This window comes from Natrix helvetica (assembly GCF_964273705.1).
Source record: "Natrix helvetica genome assembly, chromosome: 1".
In the NCBI taxonomy this organism is placed as follows: domain Eukaryota; kingdom Metazoa; phylum Chordata; class Lepidosauria; order Squamata; family Natricidae; genus Natrix; species Natrix helvetica.
In genome coordinates, this window is record NC_138548.1 from 252,012,700 (window position 1) to 252,035,039 (window position 22,340).

At 37.8% G+C, this 22,340-nt stretch overlaps 1 protein-coding gene across 2 annotated transcripts in view; it reads right to left on the reverse strand.

Annotated features, from left to right (window-relative positions):
• GAS7 (growth arrest specific 7) overlaps positions 1-22,340 on the reverse strand; it is a 154,207-nt gene that overhangs the window by 13,523 nt on the left and 118,344 nt on the right. The window contains exons 3-6 of one of the 2 annotated variants that reach the window (XM_081933949.1): positions 16,509-16,586; positions 12,765-12,850; positions 5,766-5,819; positions 1,094-1,183 (exon numbers count right to left, since the gene is read on the reverse strand). In XM_081933949.1, coding sequence (XP_081790075.1) covers positions 1,094-1,183; positions 5,766-5,819; positions 12,765-12,850; positions 16,509-16,586 — 308 coding nt within the window. The remainder of the gene's footprint in view (positions 1-1,093; positions 1,184-5,765; positions 5,820-12,764; positions 12,851-16,508; positions 16,587-22,340) is intronic. The other variant, XM_081933950.1, reaches the window with a different exon arrangement.

Below are 22,340 nucleotides of genomic sequence, written 5' to 3' on the forward strand. Positions count from 1 at the left end.
GAGGTACACCATTCATAGTGCATTTGGTAAATTTCACTTTCTCCGTCTCTGCGTCAACCAAAAATCAACCAAGAGTTCTTTTACTATAACTGTTTTGGAAACCATCTCTAGTGAATAAGACATAATGCAAATGAGTTGAATGATACATAAAACACTATTTCTCAGATCTGTATGGAATGTTAGGCTCAGATATGGCTGGACACATTTTTATGGCTACGGTGATTACAGACTGGAGATCATTATCCACTTATATGCAACCACTGTCTTTCAAACATAAACACACACACTCTTCCTCTTTTCTGGGTCATATGGTCAACAAACAGAACAAAGAAGCAAAAAGACTTTTGCAGGATCCAATCTGGGATGGTTACCGGGACCAGAAGTTTTGTCTTCCGAGCTTTCAGATGCAAAAGGGCTGGAGAGAAGTGCCCCAAAATATGGGCTCCAGCAAAAGTCCAAAAGAGAAAATCTCTGGTCTTGGTGACCGACCCAGATCCTGCAACATTATCCTGGGATATGTATATTTGGCTTCATTTGTGAGAAAAAGACTTTTGACTACCCCAATATAAAGCAACTTTCAGATTACTGGTTTTACACCACGGAAAACTGAGGAGGGAGAATTTATGCTGTGCGAACTCAAAGATGCTGCTCAACATTACTAGATAACAAGTGTTCAATCTGTGACTTTTGAAAAGAAGGCTCCTTTTCTCTTTCCCCTTTTCTTCGCTCCCTCCTCATAATAATTGTTTTCCCCCAACCATTGACATAAAATAGGAATCTGCTGAGTGATCTGCCTGATAGGTGGGGAAATACTTTTTATAGCTATGAAATGCCCATTTCTTGTTTAGAGCATTGCAGGCTGGAAGGCCAGGAAATGATTCTACTTCATTCCAGTCTTCTGGTTTTAAGAGTATAATGATTCTGCTGGATCTCATATGCAAAGAAAAATAATAACTTTTTCAGTGTCATGTGCATCATCAACTTTTAGGCTTGGATTTTATCATGTTTGCTATCAAAGATGTTAGCAATATGTCTCATCCTTTGTAAAGCTCAACTGCTGCAGTAAACAGCATATGGGAAGCTGCTCACTTACCCAGAAATAATCACAGTAGCTCCATTCAGAAGGTTTTAGCAACTGCTGTTCTGGCATTGTGTCAGGATGGGGAAAAGTCACACAGTTTATCTAATAAAGAAGAAAGTAATATGAATACGCTGGACATGCAAAGCAATTCAGAAACAGAGAGATGCTACATATGTAGAAGCTGGAAGCTTAAACAGGACATAGATATAGGCAGTTATTAGAGTGATTCTCTCTCCAGCCAGAAGATGTCATCAAAAGCAGGTAGAAAGGGCTTCCTCAGTCCTAATATCTAGAAAAAAGACCCCAAGCAAGATAGAACCACAATTTGAATTACATTTTTTCCTTCCGAAAAATCTAGAAACCCTTCAAGACAAAGCTATTGCTTACTTACAAAAAAAAACATATGTCCAGAACTATTCAAGTAAATTAATTCCAAGAACAGTTAAACCCAAAAAGATGGCATAACACATGAAAGTTGCTTATCAGAATATACTAATCGCAAACACGTGTTTATTAAGGCATAGTATTCAATTATCCTTATACCTAGAACTCAACAGGACACTAAATTATCTCTGAAAGTTGCTAGTGTATTAATATTCTCTGAATCCTATGGGTAGATAAAAAAATCCACATATAATCTCTTTAGCTGAATGATAAATGTAATATTTGTTTTATGTAGTTGTTGATGACAATCTCACATGAGTTATGCATAAATCACTACAGGGAGGTGACTTCTAATAATTTTCAGATATACAGTATATTGTGGGTCCTTCAGAGAGAGAGAAAGAAGAACAACTAAGCGTGTCATTCTCATGCTCATTTTTTCTAAAGTGTACAACTGATCTCCTCTGGAAAATGTTCACCAGTTAAATTTATGAAGCCTGCTGAGAGAACATTTATCTCCTTCATTTCAGGAAAAACAACAAAAAGAATGCCTACGTTTCTAATTATCTTTGCTTTAGAGATACAAGCTTTGGTGAACTTTCCAGAAATACAAAGTACATCAGAATGCTCTTTATATGCCTTTTGAATCACAGAATTATAGAACATTGGACCACTTATGAAGTGGGTCTTGTAGATTATCTTGTCCAAACTCCTCTTCAATACAGGAATCCCTTACAATAGACTTTCCTGCAGATGGCTATCATACCTTCAGATGATGAGAATCCATCATCTGCCAAGACAATCTTGTTTCACTGTTAAACAGCTTTTGATATTAGGATGTTTAACCAAATACAAAGCCTTTGTATTTAAACCTACCCCATTTTCTGCATGACTCCCCCCCGCCCCGCCCCCAGATACTTCAACATAGCTGACAAGTCTCTTTGTTGTCTTCTCTTTCCAGAAAAGAAAAATGCAGGCCTTCCCTTCATATAATGGAGAATATACTGATATTATCCAATGTTATCAATAATAATTATGCAATTTTGACATTGCTCCAACCACATATGATTCTATGTAGGATGGACATGGAATACAGATGAGCGTTTTTCCAAAACAAGAAATAAAAAAAATGTACAGGTTATTTTTGTGGAGCAGCAGGCCTGGTTATTGGAGCTGTCTAGTGTTTCAATGTGTGAGTGTGAGGACACTCAAGTATCACCTATTCGCAATTCAACTACATCTTTTTTCAGGATCATGCAACAGTCCTCAACTGCAGCACAATCTCAAGAAAAGATTAGCTTGGTTACAAATCTGTCACAGATAGATGCTTCCTGTATATCTCAAAATTCTCTTTTTGCCTTGAAATTCAAAGCACCTAAAAGCCCAAGCATTACCTTCTAATTCTACAGGATGCAATAAACCCAAGATGGTTGTAGCACTTTTATAAGATGGAAAATTTTCCTTCAAGCAGAATAGGTTTTTTAATCAAGTATTGGAAGAAGATAAATACAGTGCTTTAAGAAAAAAGGCATTTCTGTAACAAATTGCCAAAAGCATGCGCCATTGTTCTATTTTTGTAGAGTTATATGAGTGCTCATGCCCATAAACAATTTTTTTAAAAAAATGTAAAATACTTCTCAAATGTATCTTTCTATGTGGCTATATGTGCTATGTGGGCAGCATCTAAGAAGCATCTCTGTCCTTCATACTCAACAAAAGTGTTTCTCTTTGTAGTGGCACTGCTTGTGTTTCTCATGTTTTAAAAATGTTTTTAAGGACAGCAATGCTACAAAATTGTGAGAAAGTTAGATTGACCAGAATTAGATAGACAGAAATAAACAGAAAATAGTAAAATTGTTCATTTTAAGACTACTCTTACAACCCTGAACCTATGAAAAATCATTGCCTGTTTCCCACCTGAAAAATAACATCGTAGAAAAAAAATAGCACAGTAGCTGCTTATTTTCCTTAAAATAGTTATTTTGCTGTTTTAGGGAAGGAAAAGAAGAATATGTGAAGATCCCTGAAATGAAGATCAAAATCATAATGAGTGCTTCATTCAAGCCTCAGAACAGTATCCTTGGGGACAGTAGGCAAGCTAAGTCTAAAAATAGTATCCAAGGCATGTTCTGAAAGGCAACATCTTGTCCAACATCTCTTGCTTGCAGTTCCTCTCATGGGGATTCCAAGAAATATTGAATGACTTCATTGACAGCCACTTCTCTATGAACACTTGTTGGCATCTAAAGGACATGGCTGCCCAATGAAACATCAGTTGGCCATAATGTGGTTTGGGGGCATTTCCAGATTATTTAAATACCGTCTAAATCCTTTTAACAGAGTGTCAGTGTTGAATGTGACCGACTGCCAAAAGCACAATTTCCTGTGAACTTGCTAGAGAAGCAAATGCTGAAAGTCACAGTTGCATACCTATTTGGAATATGTATGTTGTGCAGGTGTATAACATACATATTGCAGGAAAATGCGAAGGGAATAAGAATAATCTTTATATTCACACATCAAAGGATCTTTGCTGATGCTACTTTGAAACGTTTGCCTAAAGTTAACACTGTTGTGTGTGGGGAAAAAATTGAGTCAAGATATTTCAAGTGTTACAGATTCCTGTTAGCATATGAGTAGGAGGCTGTGTAGTTTCACCTCCAATACTACATGAATAATTTGATTCTTCTTTCCCATTTTCATACACTGTGAACCAACAGGAACAAGGATAAGGCCATCCTATCTTGAATGCTGTATTTAACCTCTTAGGTTTCAAGAATTGGTTGCATAAAAAGGCACCCGGTTTGGGACAAAGGATCTATGTCACTGTTCAACAGCATTACAATGAGAATATATGTATAGATATCTGATTTGGTGCAAAATCAATCCACTTCAGGAATCAGGATAAAGAATATAATAGTAATAATAAAGTAGAAATTTTCTTTCGTTTCATTTGAGACTTACTGTGATTATTCTGACTTTGTCAGAAAATGGCATTGCTTCAGGCAAATCCAGGAACTATGACTCCAGAAGAACTGTTCAGTAAAGTTAGCCAAGTTGACTTTACTAAACATTTATTCTGGTGTAACAATTCCTGAAGTAGTTTAAAGCACAAATAAACAGCAACCAAATAAGAATGAAAACGCTTTGTCAACATTTGGGGCTGTTGTTTTAGTAACCTGCTAGTTGGAAATCAATGTAAGGTATTTATTTTGGTTGCTAATAGTTTCATTGAGAAGCAGAGCAATCTGCAATTCATTCAGTAAATCTGATCCTATTGCAGCCCTTCATCAAAACAAATCCAAAATCACTGTTCCACAATAGAGATGTATTCCAAAATCCAAATGAGCCTGTATTCTCACAATCCCATTGTAAATCTTAAAAGGTGTAAGTTGATAAAACACTAAAATTACATTTCAAACCTATAAAAACTGAATGGATATCAAAAGAGAACATATAAATAATCATTCCACCATATACTAGCTCCCTGGTGCTTCTCTCTCTTACTTGATCAATTGAGGGATGTCATGTTGCTTTAACAGATTTGTTTCCATTATTGTTTGCAGCAAAAAGGCAGAATTCAGGCTTCAACAGAGAAGCATTTATAGCTTTTTAATCACTGCATTCAAATTTTGTACATGTGATCCATGTTTATGAGCGACAATGGAGTGAAGAATAAGTTTACATTGATTTAAAAAGCAGAATTCGAAATATAACATTTCAGCCATCCACACTGAAAAACAACTTTAAAGTGTGCATATTTGTATGTATGTATGTATACTAGACAAAAATAACTATGTGCAAACACACGCACACACAAGCACACACACATACACAATTGTTTTTTTCTAGCCACTGAAATCTGAAAGGTAAGCCATCGTAGAAAACAGGTTTCATGAAACCTTGGTGTCAACTTTTTCCATTGTGTACACTCTTCACAGGAAGACTCCATTCTTTAGATGACTTCACCAGTGATAAATTGTTTGAACGGAATGAACGAAAACTGCTCCAACTGTAATTTAAACATCCCAGCACCCAGAAGGGTCTCCTACCCTCTCTTTTGCTTTCTTTCCTATCTCTGTGTAACAGGCTTTTTGTTAGCTTCAGCCTTTTAAATATGGCTTCATTGCAGCTACCGCTGAGGAGAGGAAGAACCATGTTTACATCTGGAAAACATGAGGCAGACCCCAGCACACAAAATCCTGTCTTCACCCCCCTCCAGCCCGGCCTGCAGTGCTACTTGCTGACTGGATCACCATAGCAACTGGATTGGTGATTATCACTCCAGGATTCTACTTACCGTAAAGGTGTTCTCCTTATTCTGCTTTCGAGTAGGTGATGGAGACCCGGGACTCTGAGGAGAGAGACAAGAGGCATCATCAAAACTGCATTCCACATCCGACATGGTATGTTTCTTGAGAAATTGTCCGTGTATATAAGGATATGTGTATGGAGGTGGTGTTTGAAGCTGAACGCAAGCCAATTGTGAGCAGGGTCCCTTCTGCTTGATTCCTGGGTTAGCCTTTTCCCATGTCTGGAAGTGTCAGAGCTTGGCAACTGGGCTTTTGCATGGGAGAATTTTGTACTGTGATCCTGAAGCAGCACATAAGCTCTGTACAGCCAGATAATTCATTCGAAAGAGGGTGACCCCTCCCCTTCCAATCAGTGCTTTGCTTTGGAATTAACCCTTCAACTGCACGCCAACGCTGGATTTGGACTCTCTCAGTACTAAGTCTAAAGAGTTACCAGAAACTCCACATGTATACACCGCAGTTGGTGTGTACAAACAATGTTTTGATTGTAGGTTCAGACACTTTTCATTTCCCCCCCTCCCTTTCTGACGGCTTGGAAAACTCAGTCAGGAGAGGTAAGGACATATTTCCTAGGTAGAGATAGGGAAGCAATTCATTTAACACAAGCTTATTTTAATTTGCATTTTCCAGAATTAAAATCTGCACTGTTTCAATGTCAGGATACAGCTCTCCAAAAGAGTGCATAGGGTGGTCTTTACATTAGTGGAATGATTTGCACAGAAATGCATGCATTGATACAAACAAAACAAAATCCAACACATTTAAAAAAAAAAAACAGCTGCCTTGAAACTAAATAAACACAGCTAGCCAGCATTAGGGAAAAATATGGTCTTCTAAAATGCAAACTGTTATGAAAACAAGTGAAAATGAACAACATTAAACCCTGAACAAAAGCAATTGCTTCATCCAGCTATAGCTGTCTGCATGTGAAGCTAAAACCACAATGCAGCTGTCCCTCAGGCTTCCTCTACTTATATTTGCAAAAGACTAAAAGCTTTACAAAGCATCCCTTGCATAAAACTGACAGACACAAAATGAACTAAACAAAAAGCACCGGGTGCAACGTTCTATCAAGGAGGCAACAGCTATATGTTTTAAGCTGATATTTGCTCTGTTACTCCATTTCAAACCCCATGCAACAGCTAACAAGAGCATGATGGGCATATCCTGCTGCATCCTTAATTGCATCCATTATTCCTGAAAGGTTCATTTATTGTCTATATCTCTTACAAAATAAATAAATAAATGTACATTGTATTACCCAGCACTACACAGAGCAACAAAAAAAATCAAAAACAGAACCCAACCGTCTTGTTTTGAATTGCATAAGATTCTTTAGGGGCCATATTCCCCAGTTTAGAGCATCTCACCAGTCCATCCTTATCTGCACTACAGTATAATCTGGAATAGAGCATCATGCTCTTCCTCCTCTCTGCTTTCTGGGACAGAATTTCTGCTTTTTCCTTCAAAGCATCCTTATGTAAGTGAATCAGCTTCTCTTAATTTCATTTTAAAACAAAATACATCTTTTATCAATCTTGAATCCAGGATGAATGTGAGAGCCAGGAAACATTTTAATCTCTCACACATTCATATCTTAAAATGTCTCAAGGGATTTTTTTAAAATAACACTGTTAGCATTAGTTGTTCACATGTGCAGAAAAGGAATCTCCAAGCAGCAGACCACCAGTAGTTCTACAATAAAATTAGGGCTGATTGCTAATTTTACCAGGAAGAACCATATAATGAAGAATTCCAAATCCTCTGGGTTTTTTTTATAATCATTAAGAGTCAGTTTGGTGTAGTATTGAAGATGCTGGCCCAGAAACAAGAAGACTGTGACTTCTACACCTGCCATGGCACGAAAAAATGTCTGGATGATTTTGGACCAGTCATTTCTCTCAGCCCAATCCACCTCACAGAGTTGTTGTTGGGGGAAAAGTAGGATACACACACAACCTTGAGTTGTGTGTATTAAAAAAAGGCAGAATAAAAGCAACAACAACAAAAAAAGATTTGCTTTAAAGCTTTGCCTATATGGAATGTACTTTCATGCTCAATAAACTGCTAGCAGCTTCAGTAGTAAACCTAAATTATCTGAGCTTTCAAACCTGCAAATTGCTTTGGTTAATATCAAAACTTCTTTGAACCAACTGTTTGTATCACATTAACTAAGGATATTCCATTTTCCCAATTTTTTCCAGTTGGCTGACTGGGTTGAGTCTTGCATTTCAAAGCCAGTATAAGAATAATCACTTGGTACCCATGAAAGGAAGATTAGAAACCCTTTTGGATTATATATAAAGGTTAATTAAAAAAAGAATTAAGTTAGATCCAGTTAAGCCTTGATTGTTAGGGGGGGAAATGATATGCTGCAGGATATAGTCAAATAAAGGACGGATAATGATAATAACGTGTATGTATGTATGTATATGTATATATGTATATATATGGGTACAACACAAGGAAATGGGATGTAAATTGTAAACAGTGATTTGGAAAGAAGGACAGAAAACTTTGTTATTAAATATTATGGATGTTTAGCTAGAATAGGACATAAGGATTTAGTGTCATTGGGTGATTTTAGAAATAGTGAATGAAATGCCAGTATGTGGCAGATATAATCCTCAGTTAATCCAAAGGAAAGACCATTAATTTACATTCTTACACCAAGACCAGATCAACTCAAAGTAATCACTATTCTGGGTGCTACAAAACAATGACAACAATGAAGACTAAGACACACACAAGAAGTATCTACAAAGCAAGGTTCACTCCCAAAGTGTTCAAAGTGGTGAGATATGCCAGAGACAAAGTGGAAGATATAGAATATAGTAACTATTCAATCTGCCTTTTCAGCTAGAGAGAATGAGTCTTCAAGAAAAGTTAAAAATGGATCCAGAATTTGTTTGTTCAATGGACCTATTCCAACCATGCATTTATTTTAGAAATGCATTTATTTCAGGTGATTGTTAGATTCGAAGTTTTGGAGAATGCACTCAATTTCAGACCTAGTTTTCTCCTCTTGTATGCTAACTTTGTGATTTTCTACATACATCAAATGAAAGGCCTATTTAATCTAGCATTCTGTTTCCATAGTGGAAATATCAAATGCCTACAGGAAGTCCACAAGTAAGGTGTGAGAAATCTTCACACTTGCATTACACTCTCAGTGTAAAGCCAACAGTTTGCACTGAGAGATGTATTGTTTTTAACACTATATGTAATACACACTAGCCAACATGACTGATAGAAATTGAAAACTTTTTTTTTTAATTTGTTCATTTACCTTTGGAAGATATTCAAGTTGGAAGTCCTAACATGCAGCAATGAATTTCATATTCTATATGCTATACGAAGCACATCCTCTTATGTATCCTGAATTTTAACCTTATTGGATGAAATAGCTCTAGAATTAAATTATCCTCTCAGTTTTCACATTTAATTGTTTTACACAGCTTCCATTTGTCACTTTCTTTTTCCTGTGCTATAGTAGCCATAGACGTTGTAAATATTGAGCATAAGAAGCAGCCTTGCCCTTGATAATTTGGACTGTCCATTGTGTTTACGAGACCACTGACCTCAATAAAGTTACCCAGTAGAAAGGAGGGGGAGAGAATTTGTTTTGATGCCTCAGGAAGGTAATGTAAAAAGAAAAGTGTGTGAAAGGCCTGCTGTGGATTGAGTCACATTGTGAAAGGCTAAACATCAGCAGAAACCCCCACCCCCCAGTGCCTACTCCAAGAGTTATGGAAAGAAAGAGAAGGGCCTATTTTTTGTTCTAAAAACAGAATCTTCATTGTTTGGGATCCATCCAATTAGCATCTTTAACATGCTTCATGTTGCAAAGGCAAAATTAAACTATTCTACAGTGACACTGCAAACATGAAAAAAATACTTGATAATGTTAAGAATAAAGATACTGCCAAGTATTGGAAATCTCAGCTTTGAGTGGCGCCTCTGCTTTTGGCAGCACTTGGAGGGAAAAGACGGAAAAGATTGAGAGAAGAGACCGAGGGCCCACGCAGTGTGGAAGGCCAGCAGAGCTGTTTTGACCAAGTTCTTTGTGTTCTAAAAGATATGACTTGCTGACTCAATCAAAGCTTACAGTAGCAATTTTTCCTGAACCACCATCCTCTAACAAATTAATTGTGTTGGCAGCACATACTTTCTCTGATTTGCTATTCTACAATACATTCAAGGAGACTCACAAAATGTTGATGATGACAGTGAACCTGAATAACTTATAGGAGCCTCCTAAAAACTGTGCTTCCTAAGTATACCTTACAGAAAGTACACCTTGCAGATATCTAAGAATTTAACAATGGAAACAAGACAGCTAGTTTGTTTGTTTTTTACAGGAGAAGCTTAGGTTGATACTGCTATTTAATGATATAGCTAGTCTAATTATCCTGAGCAAATAATATTAATTTGCCTACTTTCCTGAATAATGCTGGAATACAAATATTAAACAGTATTCATATCTGTAGAGGAAAGCCAGGACAAAATATAACTAAATTCTATGAGTTGGAACATATTATGTTGGAGATAGTAGCTTAGATTGATGTTTTGTTTGTAGTGTTTAGTCTAAAATTGCTGTATCGTTCACATAATGTAAACATTTGGTATATATAGAACTATATAAATTTCCCCTGACATATGTCTGACATGCTGTTAATAAGTGGAAAAAGGAAGAAATGCTAAGATGCATATCCAAGTCAATGTAGCTTTTTTATTGAAAGAATAAAAAATATTGAAAGAATATGCAGAGAAAAATCACTTCAAGTATCACTTGTGAAATTGGCCTGCAAGTTCTTTTCATTAACATTTGGGAAGGAGTGGCCAAATAATAAAATAACAAAAGGATTTGATAGGCTTTAGGAAGAGGTTCATAATTAGATTTCTAATATGCTATTGTAATCTGTGATGTAACATTTCCTCCATTATCACAATGTGAGTATTGTAAATGAGAAACTGAAATTGACACATAAACTGCCAAAATGACTTTGCAACGTCATGATTGGAAATGACCAGATGTATTTTAATCCACAGAGGTGCAGAATGCGGATTTAAATTTTGGATTCATTGCTGCATTCTAGAACACTGGGTCTTTATAGTTCAGCTATATTTAGTCATCATGTCTCACCTTTTAAGACATGCAGAACATTCAAAGCAATTTCTTTATCACTCTGGAAATATTGAAGAGAGTGACAGAAGATTCCTAGAATTTGTACTTTATATTTTTATTAATCAGTTGGATGACGAGATGGAATGCAACTGATTAAATCTGCACAGATACAATATTAGGGGAAGGGGAGATAGCCAGTATTGTAGAAGACAAAAATAAAATCTTGTTGTAGTAGACATAAGTGCTAAAAATGTTTTTAAAGTGAAATTTAACAGAGACTTAAGCAAACCTATATACTTAGGAAGCATACATTAAATGTACAGATATAGTTTGGTTTATGTATGGATTTGTAATAGTACTTAAACATTTTGGAATAGTTGTTGATTACAAGTTGGATATGAATCAAGTAATCTGATGTGGTTACAATAAATGTTACTACAATTTTAGGTTTCATGGGTACTACAATTTTTACTTTATTCTAAATCGGTTGGCTCACAGCTCAGGCATTATGTTTAAAGTACTGCACTTTAGGAATTCAGATTACCGTAAGTAATGCAGGATCAGAAAAGGGCAACCAGTGATATTGGGGGACTAGAAACAATAATTTCCATTGAAAAATTGGGTATATTTAACCTTGAGTTGATTTGAAACAAAGAGAAATAGAAGCGCATTCTCCAAATTCCTGAAGGATGTCACACAACAGAAGGTTAAGACCTGTATTCTACTGTCTCAGAGTGAAGGACACAGTGTAATGGACTTAAATTTGAATTAAAATATAAAATGATTATTAGGAAAAAATAGCTAATCATTAAGAGCAAATTTTATGACAATGGAAACTATTATTATCCAGAAAAATGATGTCCTTCCCTTTGCTGGATGGGTTCTAGGCAACTACATTATCTGCCCTAGAAGCTTTAATTTGGATTCCTGCAATTAGCTGGTGGGGGCAGCTAAATTCAGTGGCCTAAATGTCCCTTCTCATTCTGTGATTTTATAAAATCAATTGGAGTCGTTAATGAATAACACTTACAAACATGGCTGGAAACTACAGGGAGCACTGGGTTGCAATTTAGAGATACAGAGATCATTTCAGGATGACCCTGGTGTTTAGAATGTAAGGAAGTGGAAATTTCTCAAAAGTCTCCTAGCACAGCGACATGCTGGACGGGTGTCAAGGACTGTCATTATCACCACATTGTTATACTGAGCACAAAAATTATACATAGAATTCTGAAGCATGTATGACCTAAGAATCTAAACCGTGTATTTCTGCGACAAAATTTCAAGCCATCTTTCAACACGTTCTAAAATAGCAATAAAGGAGACTCATACCCCCAATACCCCCACTTCCCGAGTTCACACATATCATAACAAATGTGAGAAACATAGATTTGATTGAAGATAACAACAAAAAAAAACCCATCTATGAGATAAGGAAAGGGTAAGAGTAAGCAGACACTTAGTGTAATTGCAATTAAAACATGGACAGAAAGAAAGCACATTGCACGACTTGCCTGAAGAACTTTGTGCTACCAAATGATCACAGATGGCCAAAACTGAATAAGATCAATAGGAGCTTTGACATATAAAAACAGCAGAGAAAGAGAGATGGAGAGAGATAGGAAGTCACATACACAGAGAGTGGGGGCGGGGAGGGAGAATGGTGTTTCAGAACTATAATGACTTTGAGATTTACAGAACAAGCTTGGACTTTGCTGTGGAATAATGGTGATTCACAATTTTTAAATAAAAAAGCAATTTCCAAGCTTCCTTGGACTGGAAGTTACCACGAAACCTGTTCCTAAATAAAGCAAAATTTATTAAGGGAGGAATCCTGAAGCACATTATGTGAGTTTACCTGAGGGTCACTGCTGATTTTGCGGAGACTCATGTGGCTTGGCTCTAGCTGGGATGCCAACGTGCCTGGTATGTGATATCCGTTCACTGTAAGAAAAAGACATGAAGTTCAGACCAAGAAGGCAGGAAAGGAGGGGGTGGCTTTTAAGTCACTCTGTTAAAATCAAGTATTTTACTTGACCTTCCCAATGGTGATTCACATTATTATTTAACACTCTCCAGCACCAATTCAGTAAATGAAATACAGTATTCCATAGATACTATCAACCTCTTTGTTAAATGAAGAAAAATATTTATTTTATTTTATTTAACCTACTCTGTGCATGTTGGGGGGTGGGGAGGAGGGATTCCAAATGTTTTTTTAAACCTAAAACAGATCACAATTACTATTAAAATAGGCAACAAATAATCCAGCCATTATAAATCAAGTAAAAAAAGAAATGTTTTTCTAGATTTTCTAAATGATAAAAGAATGGGGGTTAACCCAAAGGAACCCACAGGAGAAGATTGCATAGCTGAGGAGAAATGAAGTTACTGGGGAATCTCTTCAAAAACATTTCCTACATATAACCTGGGATTTTGGGGGTTTTCAAACTCTATTTATGGAAGAGATCTATCTGTCAGGCCTGCAGCCATATTTTCTGTTTGATCTTTGGCCTGCCACACTTTCTATTATTCTACTATACATTTTCTATTGTGGAAAAATGGGAGGGGGGATTGTACGGAGTTAGATACTATGTAGCCATAACAAAATTCTTTCTAGAAAGCCAAGGTCATCCTTTGTCTTCGCACCTCTGCACTTGACCGGAACTGTATGGCTGGAACTGCCAGCATGGCAGTGGAAGATTGGACCATGCGATGGACTTGTGAATATGAGGACAAGATCTTGAACTTTCAACTAGGTGTGAAAACGGGGAAGCTTTCAGATTCGGGTTTTCCCAGATGTGCCAACATGGCTCTCTTAATAAATTATAACTTTGAGCAATACTTTGCCTTGGACTCTGATTTACTTTTGGATGCTATTTGGAACCCTGACACTATAAGGATCTGAATGGCTTCTGCAGAACAAGGGGGAGGGGAGAAAACTTTCTGTATGGAACTACAGAACAAAAACTCTTGACAAATGAATAAGGCTTATTCTCTTGAACAGAGATGGTTTTTTCTCCCTAGTCTTTTGAGGAAAGGAGATCCCCCAATCAGTCACTTAGAAAAATTGCTACAAATGCCACTGAACAACAGCATCAAGTGAGAGCAGACGGCTTAAAACTCTCTGCAAGGGACTATGGGGGAAAAATTGAACGTATTCAGCCATCCTATCTTGAATGCTGCTCTTTGGGATGACATTTTTTTAAGGTACAGCAGTGGGACTTGTCAGCTGACAATGAAAAGTCTCACCCTTCTTGATCAGGTTTTTTTTTTAGAAAAAAAGTCAAACAGAATAGTAGTTGTCCAGGGCTGCATGTGGCTTATGGGATGTGAATTGGACATGCCTGTCTAGGTGTTGAAAATAGTCCCTCGGCATCACCAACAGGACACTGCTGAAATATTTTCAGATTTCGAAACAAAAAGCAACATTAGTTGTTAAAACACACTGAATGGAATGTGATTATTGTAGATAACTCCTTTATTGCCTTTAAAATTGTATGGTGAAATTAGGTAATGAAGTGATACACACAGACATGTGTCTCTCTGTGTATGTATAGCTACCTGTGCATGTAATGTGTATATACATGCATATATGTATGTATGCATAGGGACGCGGTGTCGATCAGAAAGGTTGGCAGTTTGGCGGTTCGAATCCCTAGCACGTCATAATGGAGTGAGCTCCCGTTACTTGTTCCAGCTTCTGCCCACCTAGCAATTCGAAAGCATGTAAAAATGCAAGTAGAAAAATAGGAACCACCTGTGTTGGGAAGGTAACAACGTTCTGTGTGCCTTTGGCGTTGAGACTTGCCGGCCACATGACCACGGAAAGCTCTTTGGAGAGTGCTGGCTCTTCGGCTTAGAAACAAAGATGAGCACCGCTCCCTAGAGTCGGGAACGATTAGCACATATATGCGAGGGGAACCTTTACCTTTGTGTGTGTGTATATCACACACACACACACATCACATATAAATAAACAAATACACTTACATATACTACACACACACACATACTATATAATATGTGTACATAATTATAAAGTGATCTAAATTACTTATAGAACTACCAGTAAATGTTAGAAAATAAAAATGAGGTCTGGAAGTATCAATAGAAAGGGATTCATTATGAATCCCAGTTCATTATGATTTTGCACTTTCCTTCATGGTTTATTATTTCATATCTCTTATAATTTAAAAAGTGGAACAAATGGGGTAAGGAGAGTGACATGAGTTCCAAACACAAAATTCAAGTATCTCAAAGAAACCAAGAACTCAAGCACCTTGCTTTTAGAGACAAAAAAATGAAGGCAATCCATTGAGGATTTTCCCATGACGGCAAGGATTAAAATTGTCAAAGCAATGATTTTTTTTTTAACCAGTAGTAATGTACTGCTGTGAAAGCTGGACACTGACAAAAAGGAAGACAATGAATTATGGATCTGGAGATAGTTACTAAGACTGTGAATCAATTCTGGAAGGAATAAAGATTGACTGCTCCTTTGGGAAAATTGAACAGCAAGCACGTACTTTGGTTCAAAAAAGTGGATAATGGAGTAGAAAAAAACACTCGGCAAGGAATAGAGAATGGAAAGGAAACATATAAGGATGGATAATCAGGATCAGGGATATCATAGGAAGATCCTTGCAGGATTGCAGATCCAGAATAGGTCAAGGTGGTAGGCATATGCAGTGGCAATGCAGAAGTCCGTTGGTATTTTGAGGGGTTTGGTGACATATTTTGATTTCTCATTCATATTAAGAAGTTGAGAAGTTTAGACTTTATTTTGAGTTAACCTGCCTTTTTACTCTTATTTACTGAATAAAAGAGAAGGGATAGGAGGGAGTCTTTACATAGCTGCAAACCTGTGAAAGTCATATGTCACCTAGTCAAATCCAGGTCTTACAGTCTCATGACTATAAAAGGGCCAGAAAGTCATGGTGTCAGGTTTTGATAAAAAAATAATAATCTTGGTGTTGTTGTTGTTGTTTGTAGGGACCCTCTGTACAAAACCTAACACTGGGTACTGTGGAAATTGGAGTCTCTCTGCTCTCATGTTTAAGGAGCTCCTGGCAGCTTATTAGAGATCTCAACTTGTTTGGTATATTCGCTTTTTATGTTATGCTTTTAAATTTCTTTGAATTCATAATCTGACTGTGAGAAGCGAAATGTCTTCAAAAGAAAAAAAAAACAAGAAAAAGCAACTTTGGGACAACCATGACCTGGATGACTGAGAAACTCTACAGACTTTGAGTTCATAACAAAACTTAAAAATCTCTTTATTCGCTGGTGTGCTTATTGTCTCTGGATCCAAAATAACCAACTGACTGGATCCAAAATCACTGCCCTGACTCTTGGCAAAACAGCATCCTGCATTCAGCAACCAAAGTTTGAACCTGATTGGATGGTACCTAAACATTAGTCATAAGCCATATCTCTGCCAAAGAAATTCTGTGCATTCTCCTAGTCCTACTTTCTCTCTAAAGATAGGCAAATATATCAGCGGGATTTTCCCATTTAATGTAGATAGTAAGAACTTTTATGATCCCCTTCCCTTTTGGAGAAAGTAACTGCATGCGCCTGTGGATGATTTGTCCCTTACCTGTAGGCAATGAGTTCTTCTGGCTCATTGAATTCTTCGGAGTTCCCGGAACACTGCTTGGTCGCTCCCAAGTAGTCTCTGTTAAAAAATAGTAACAATATCAGTATCGATAGTCATAATCACTAATAGGTGCATGTAAGGCCTTTGTTTTCTACCCCACTCCTATACAACTATACACATAATGGTGCTTATAAATGCCAATCAATAAATTCCAATCAACAAAAGTGTTAATTCATGAAGAAATGTGCTCTTTCATATAGAACTGTTCAATGCCAGTTCTTTCCGAGAAAATGGTATTCATTAAGATCCCTTCAGGCAGTCTTCCTACTTAAAGGAGGAAGTTGCTGTACAGGCTCAACAGCCTCCTGCGATTCTAGTCAGTTATGTGTCAGATTGAAACACCCTACACGTCTAGACAGAGGGAGTCAGAAAAGCTGGAAGAATACACCTCGATGCCTACAAACCCACAGACTGGGATTGTTTATATCTGTTGTTATATTAGCCAACCACTAACGTTTTCTACAATATGTCAACACTCATTAGCACTGAGCAATCAACCTGTCCTGAAATATGCAAAGGAAAGAGCACAGGTAGAGCGCATTTCCTGTACAACTGAAGAATCACAATTACAATGTCAACAGACTTTCTTTTAGAAAATAAAATAAGGGTTGGCTGTGCCCAGCTGTTTAGCAGCAACCATGTCCCTTTCACTGATGTACTGTTTTTTTTTTCCTACTTCAAATCAAGCATTTTTTTTTGCTGAATGCAAAAATGTCTCTTTATTTAGCTCCTGGAACATAGAAACATTATCTATTTCATCACGCATTTCATAACATCTGGGCTGAACGAGGATGGAAACAAGTGTTAAGGAATCACTGCAGCTGTTTCCAAAAGATACTTGCAGACAACATCTCTGACTGTAGATGGTGCTATCACTTTGAATTAGCCACAGACTGCAGCTCCACCTTCTAGGTTATTTTTGCAGATCAGGAGTGGCTGCAAGTATATGATTTAAAGCATCTACTTACAGTGTTTGTATTGAGAAGCTGCATGCTTCCTTTCTAAGAGTCAAACAGGTAGTATTCAAAGAAGGGAGCAAATCTATATCTAAAATCTACATGTGAAAATGCTACAAAAAAAATTAGGGATGAAATGCTTGGAAGAAAGGGCACTGATAAGCCAACACACATAATAATTGATTACAGACTACTGAAAAAAATGGAGTTAGGTAACAGCAGGATTTGGTGGATGATGGCCAATGACATTATCCAAAACTATACATCAAATACCAGCATAGCTTAATACTACACCAGGCCAGCAAAATGCTATGCTGACTTGTCTTTCCCTTATTATTTTCATTTTTAAAAAAGATTTCCAGTTATTATTTTCTCAATCTTCCTTTTTCTTTGGACACTGATGGATTTGTGCTAATTGTTGATCTATGTAGCCTGCATAACCAGCTTAGTTCCTGCTTTGTAATCTATCTTGTGGCATCATAATATCAGGTTTTGTGTGTCTCACTGGTTTCACATAATAGTAAACTATAAACATTCAGAATGTCTTTCTGTCAGATCACACTATGTTCACATGGAAAATGGATAAGTATCATTCACTGATTGCACGATTTGTTCTGCTTCTATTGCAACAATAACACTGTACACTGTTTTGCAACTGAATTCCCTCCAAATATCCTGTCACGTATCATAAACACCATCTCCTAGTCCACAGTACATAAACGTGAATAAGAGGGCATTAAAAACACAAGGAAGAAAACCGTATTAGCTATTGAATACCACTTTCTAAGCCTGCTGCTATCTTTTTAAAAAAATATAAAAGATAAAATCCTTTTAATACAGATTTTAATACACATTCTACTTTTTCAGAACAATATATTTTAACTGGAAAATCTAAGATTTCATGAAGCAATTCCACAACTCCACTTGCTAAGACTACTATAGAGATGACAAAGCGTCAATATTAATCATGATACCTATAAAAATACTGCAGAGTGGCATTGCCACTTACATATTGTCCTTTATCTTAAGTGACAAACAAACGATGAGATAACACAGCATAACTAAATCAAAGCTACCATAAACACAGTACCAAAGAAAAGCTCTATATGGATATGTCATACGTGATTATTCCCATGGTTCTCATGCTTGGGCTTTCTTTTCTTTCCAAATTATGTTTGTGGTTGATGGATCATAATCATCCATCATGAATCATTACATTTTAGTATGCTACAATTAGAAAGCAGATCTCTGGTTCACATGAAAAAAAAAGCCAAACGTTTCACTTGTTTCCAGTGATTCAGATTATGAACCCATTCACCCAGTTAATGTTTTAAGATAGACCATGGTTCCTATAGTCATCATGTAAATGGATGCAAAAGCTGAATTGTAGGTGTGTTAATGGATAAACGTGTTGCCTTTCCAACATACTGGCTGAGAATACTATGAAGTGTAATACAACACACTTTTATTACTGAGGTTGCCAAGTAGTGGAAAATTATATTATATTATATATTTTGTTTGACTGCAGCTGTTTTCCTTATAATATTTTTACTATTCTTAACATATATAACAACAATAGAAATAGAATAGGTTTTTTGAGCACAGTCAATCGATAAGGTGGTGTGCAGAAGACCGGCAAGCCAGTGATCCCTCCTCTGTAAGTAGCTGTCTTTATTGCTGGGTGTGGTGTGGTCTGTGCTGTGTTCATCCTTGAGATAGTGAAGTGCAAGCAATTAAGGTCTTGCTTTCTGTGTCTGTCTTTGTGCAGGTTGTTGGAGCAAAGTCAATCGATAAGGTGGTGTGCAGAAGACCGGCAAGCCGGTGATCCCTCCTCTGTAAGTAGCTGTCTTTATTGCTGGATGTGGTGTGGTCTCTGCTGTGTTCATCCTTGAGATAGTGAAGTGCAAGCAATTAAGGTCTTGCTTTCTTTTCTTTTATTAAAAGAATTTTATTGGTTTTTAAACATTTATGGGAAAAGGTAAAGGGGTACATAGAAAATTTTGGCAGCTCCCACGCTAGTGGTAGAAATCCCCCCAAATCTCACAATTTTTACAATATTAAAAACAACATATAAAAGATAAGCAAAAAACAGAATCTTATTCTACATTGTATCAACCATGTGTTCAATCATTTTTCCTTTGTCACTTTCTAGTATATCAACAATTACAAATATTTCAAATACTGTTATTTTTGGGACCTGAGCCTTTTTGATATTACTCCTTCCTCCCTGTCCGCAGGTGGAGCCACAGCCCCTCCTTCATATCTTGTACCTTGCTGCCCTTTTCACTACCTTCCCTGTGTTCGTCCTCTAGAAGAGAAAAATGTTTTTTAATAAAGGCTTCAGCCTCCTGCACTGTATTAATTCTAATTCTATTTCCCTCCCAAAAGATCAACATTCCCTCTGGCAATAACCATCTAAACCAAACTCCTTTATTGTATAATTTCTTTGATAAGGAGGAATACTTCCTCCTTCTTTCTCTTATCTTTTTCAGAATTTGCTTAAGAATGGTGATTTCTTCATCTTTATATTTAAATGGTACCTTCCTTTGGGCCCCTAGCACCTCATCCCTTGTGGTCCTGCTGATAAATTTAACATGTACCTCCCTTGGAACATTATGGCTTCTAGCATATGCTGAATTAATCCTGTAAACCAGATCCATATCCCACCACAGGGTTCTTTGTTATTCTTTGTCTCTCTTAATGTATTCTGCTAAAATTGTACTCATAATATCCTTAAGGTCTTCATTTTCTGTCTCTGGTAGGTTTTGGAATCTGAGAAAAAAGGACATTCTTTCTAATTCTATTTTTGCCATAAAGTTTTCCAGGTCCACATTTCCCTTCCGGATTGCCTTGACCTCCTCCCCCAATCCAGCCGTTCCCTCCTCCAACACCACAATTCTCTGTTTGTTTTCTGAAATATGATGTTTAACATCTCTGAGTTCATCTTTAAGATCTGTCACCTCTTTTTTCAACTCATTTTGACCCCTCATAATTTCCTGAAGCATTTGGGAAACAGATAGCTCTTTTGGGCTCTCTCCAGACCCTTCTTGTTGTAACAATGAAGTAATTTTCGTTTGCTGCATGCTTGGACTGGAGGTGGCAGACGCGGGAGCCAAAAACGACTTGCCCGTTGGTGGTTTCTTAGGCCCCATTTTTCTAAGTTCAGAGATGTGTATAAGTCTTTTACAAAGAAAATGGTGTCCGTGGATTGCACAGCTGTGCCGGTCCAGGGAAGCAGGCAAATCCGAAAGCGAAGAGTTAATTCTCCTTCACAGTTCCAAGGCACAGAGGCGTACCAGAAAGGGGAAGGTCAGATAATCAAAGTCCAGGAAGACCACGTAGCAGGGGAGGTCCCGGTCTCCCTCAGAGAGGGTAATAAAACAATTCCAGAGGTTTTTTTTTCCGAAGGTAGTTTCAAAAGGCAGACTTCATTTGTAAGTGCAAAATCAAAGATGGATGGGAGCCATCTTGGCTCCTCCTTTCACAAGGAGAACGGAGATCTCCATAAAGTTTTTAAAAGAAAAACAGCTCAGCAATCATCTCTTGCAATTGTGATAGCGATCTTTCTCACATAGTTCAAGTGACGAGTCAGCCTTTGTTCTCTCTTCATTCAAATAGAGAGAGAGATAGTTCAAATGCCGCTTAATCCAAGGGGGGTAAAGAGAAGAAACACCCCCCTCTAATCTCCAGTTTCAAATAAATTGAACACGAATTTACAGTAGTCTGCTGCTTATCCTTTAATGACGATTAAGGAGATCAGGATGGGTCCCCCACCACCAGCATTCTGCCGCTCTTCCTTGGATAAACTCCTTCCTCCTGGAGCCCATTCGGCCAAAGGGCGGACAGCCCGAGGCTGTCCCAAACCCCCCTCCGCTCCCCGGCTCCTAGGCGAGGCTGAAAACACCCCCGCTGGCTGCCGCCAATTCCGGGGGGTTTCAGCAAGCCGTCCTTTGGCAGAAGGGCCCTCCAAGGCCCCCTGTGCTCCTTATGGAGCCAAACGAGGAGATGAGGGATGGACAGCATGTCCGTCGCCAGCAGGAACCGGAAGTGATCTCAAGGTCTTGCTTTCTGTGTCTGTCCTTTGTGCAGGTTGTTGGAGCAAAGTCAATCGATAAGGTGTTGTGCAGAAGACCGGCAAGCCAGTGATCCCTCCTCTGTAAGTAGCTATCTTTATTGCTGGGTGTGGTGTGGTCTGTGCTGTGTTCATCCTTGGGATAGTGAAGTGCAAGCAATTAAGGTCTTGCTTTCTGTGTCTCTCCTTTGTGCAGGTTGTTGGAGCAAGGTGGTGAAGTGGTGGTGCAGGAGACACAAAGAAGGACAGTAATTTTCCTTTTCTATTATTTTGTGTGCTTGTTTCATCCTAATGCAGTGCATGCAATTAAGGTCTTGCTTTCTGTGTGTCTCCTTTGTGCAGGTTGTTGGAGCAAGATGGTGAGGTGGTGGTGCAGGAGACGCAAAAAGGACAGTAATTTTCCTTTTCTATTATTTTGTGTGCTGGTTTCATCCCAATGCAGTGCATGCAATGAAAGAGTTCATTTCTGTGTCTCTTCTTTGTGCAGCCCATTCACTGGAGTCCGTGATACTGAAGACTGGCAAGAACAGTCATCTTCCTTCTGTAAGTAGCTCTTTTATTGTTTTTGTACTTATTTTAATCTTATTGTAGTTCATCCATTGGGGCAAAGGATTCAGTGACATTGTCTTGGCCACTCCCACCAGGTCACATGGCTGGCAAGCCACTCCCACCTGGTCACATGGCCAGCAAGCCACTCCCACAAAGGAGGCCACACCCACAGAGTAGGTTCCCAAAAAAATTGAA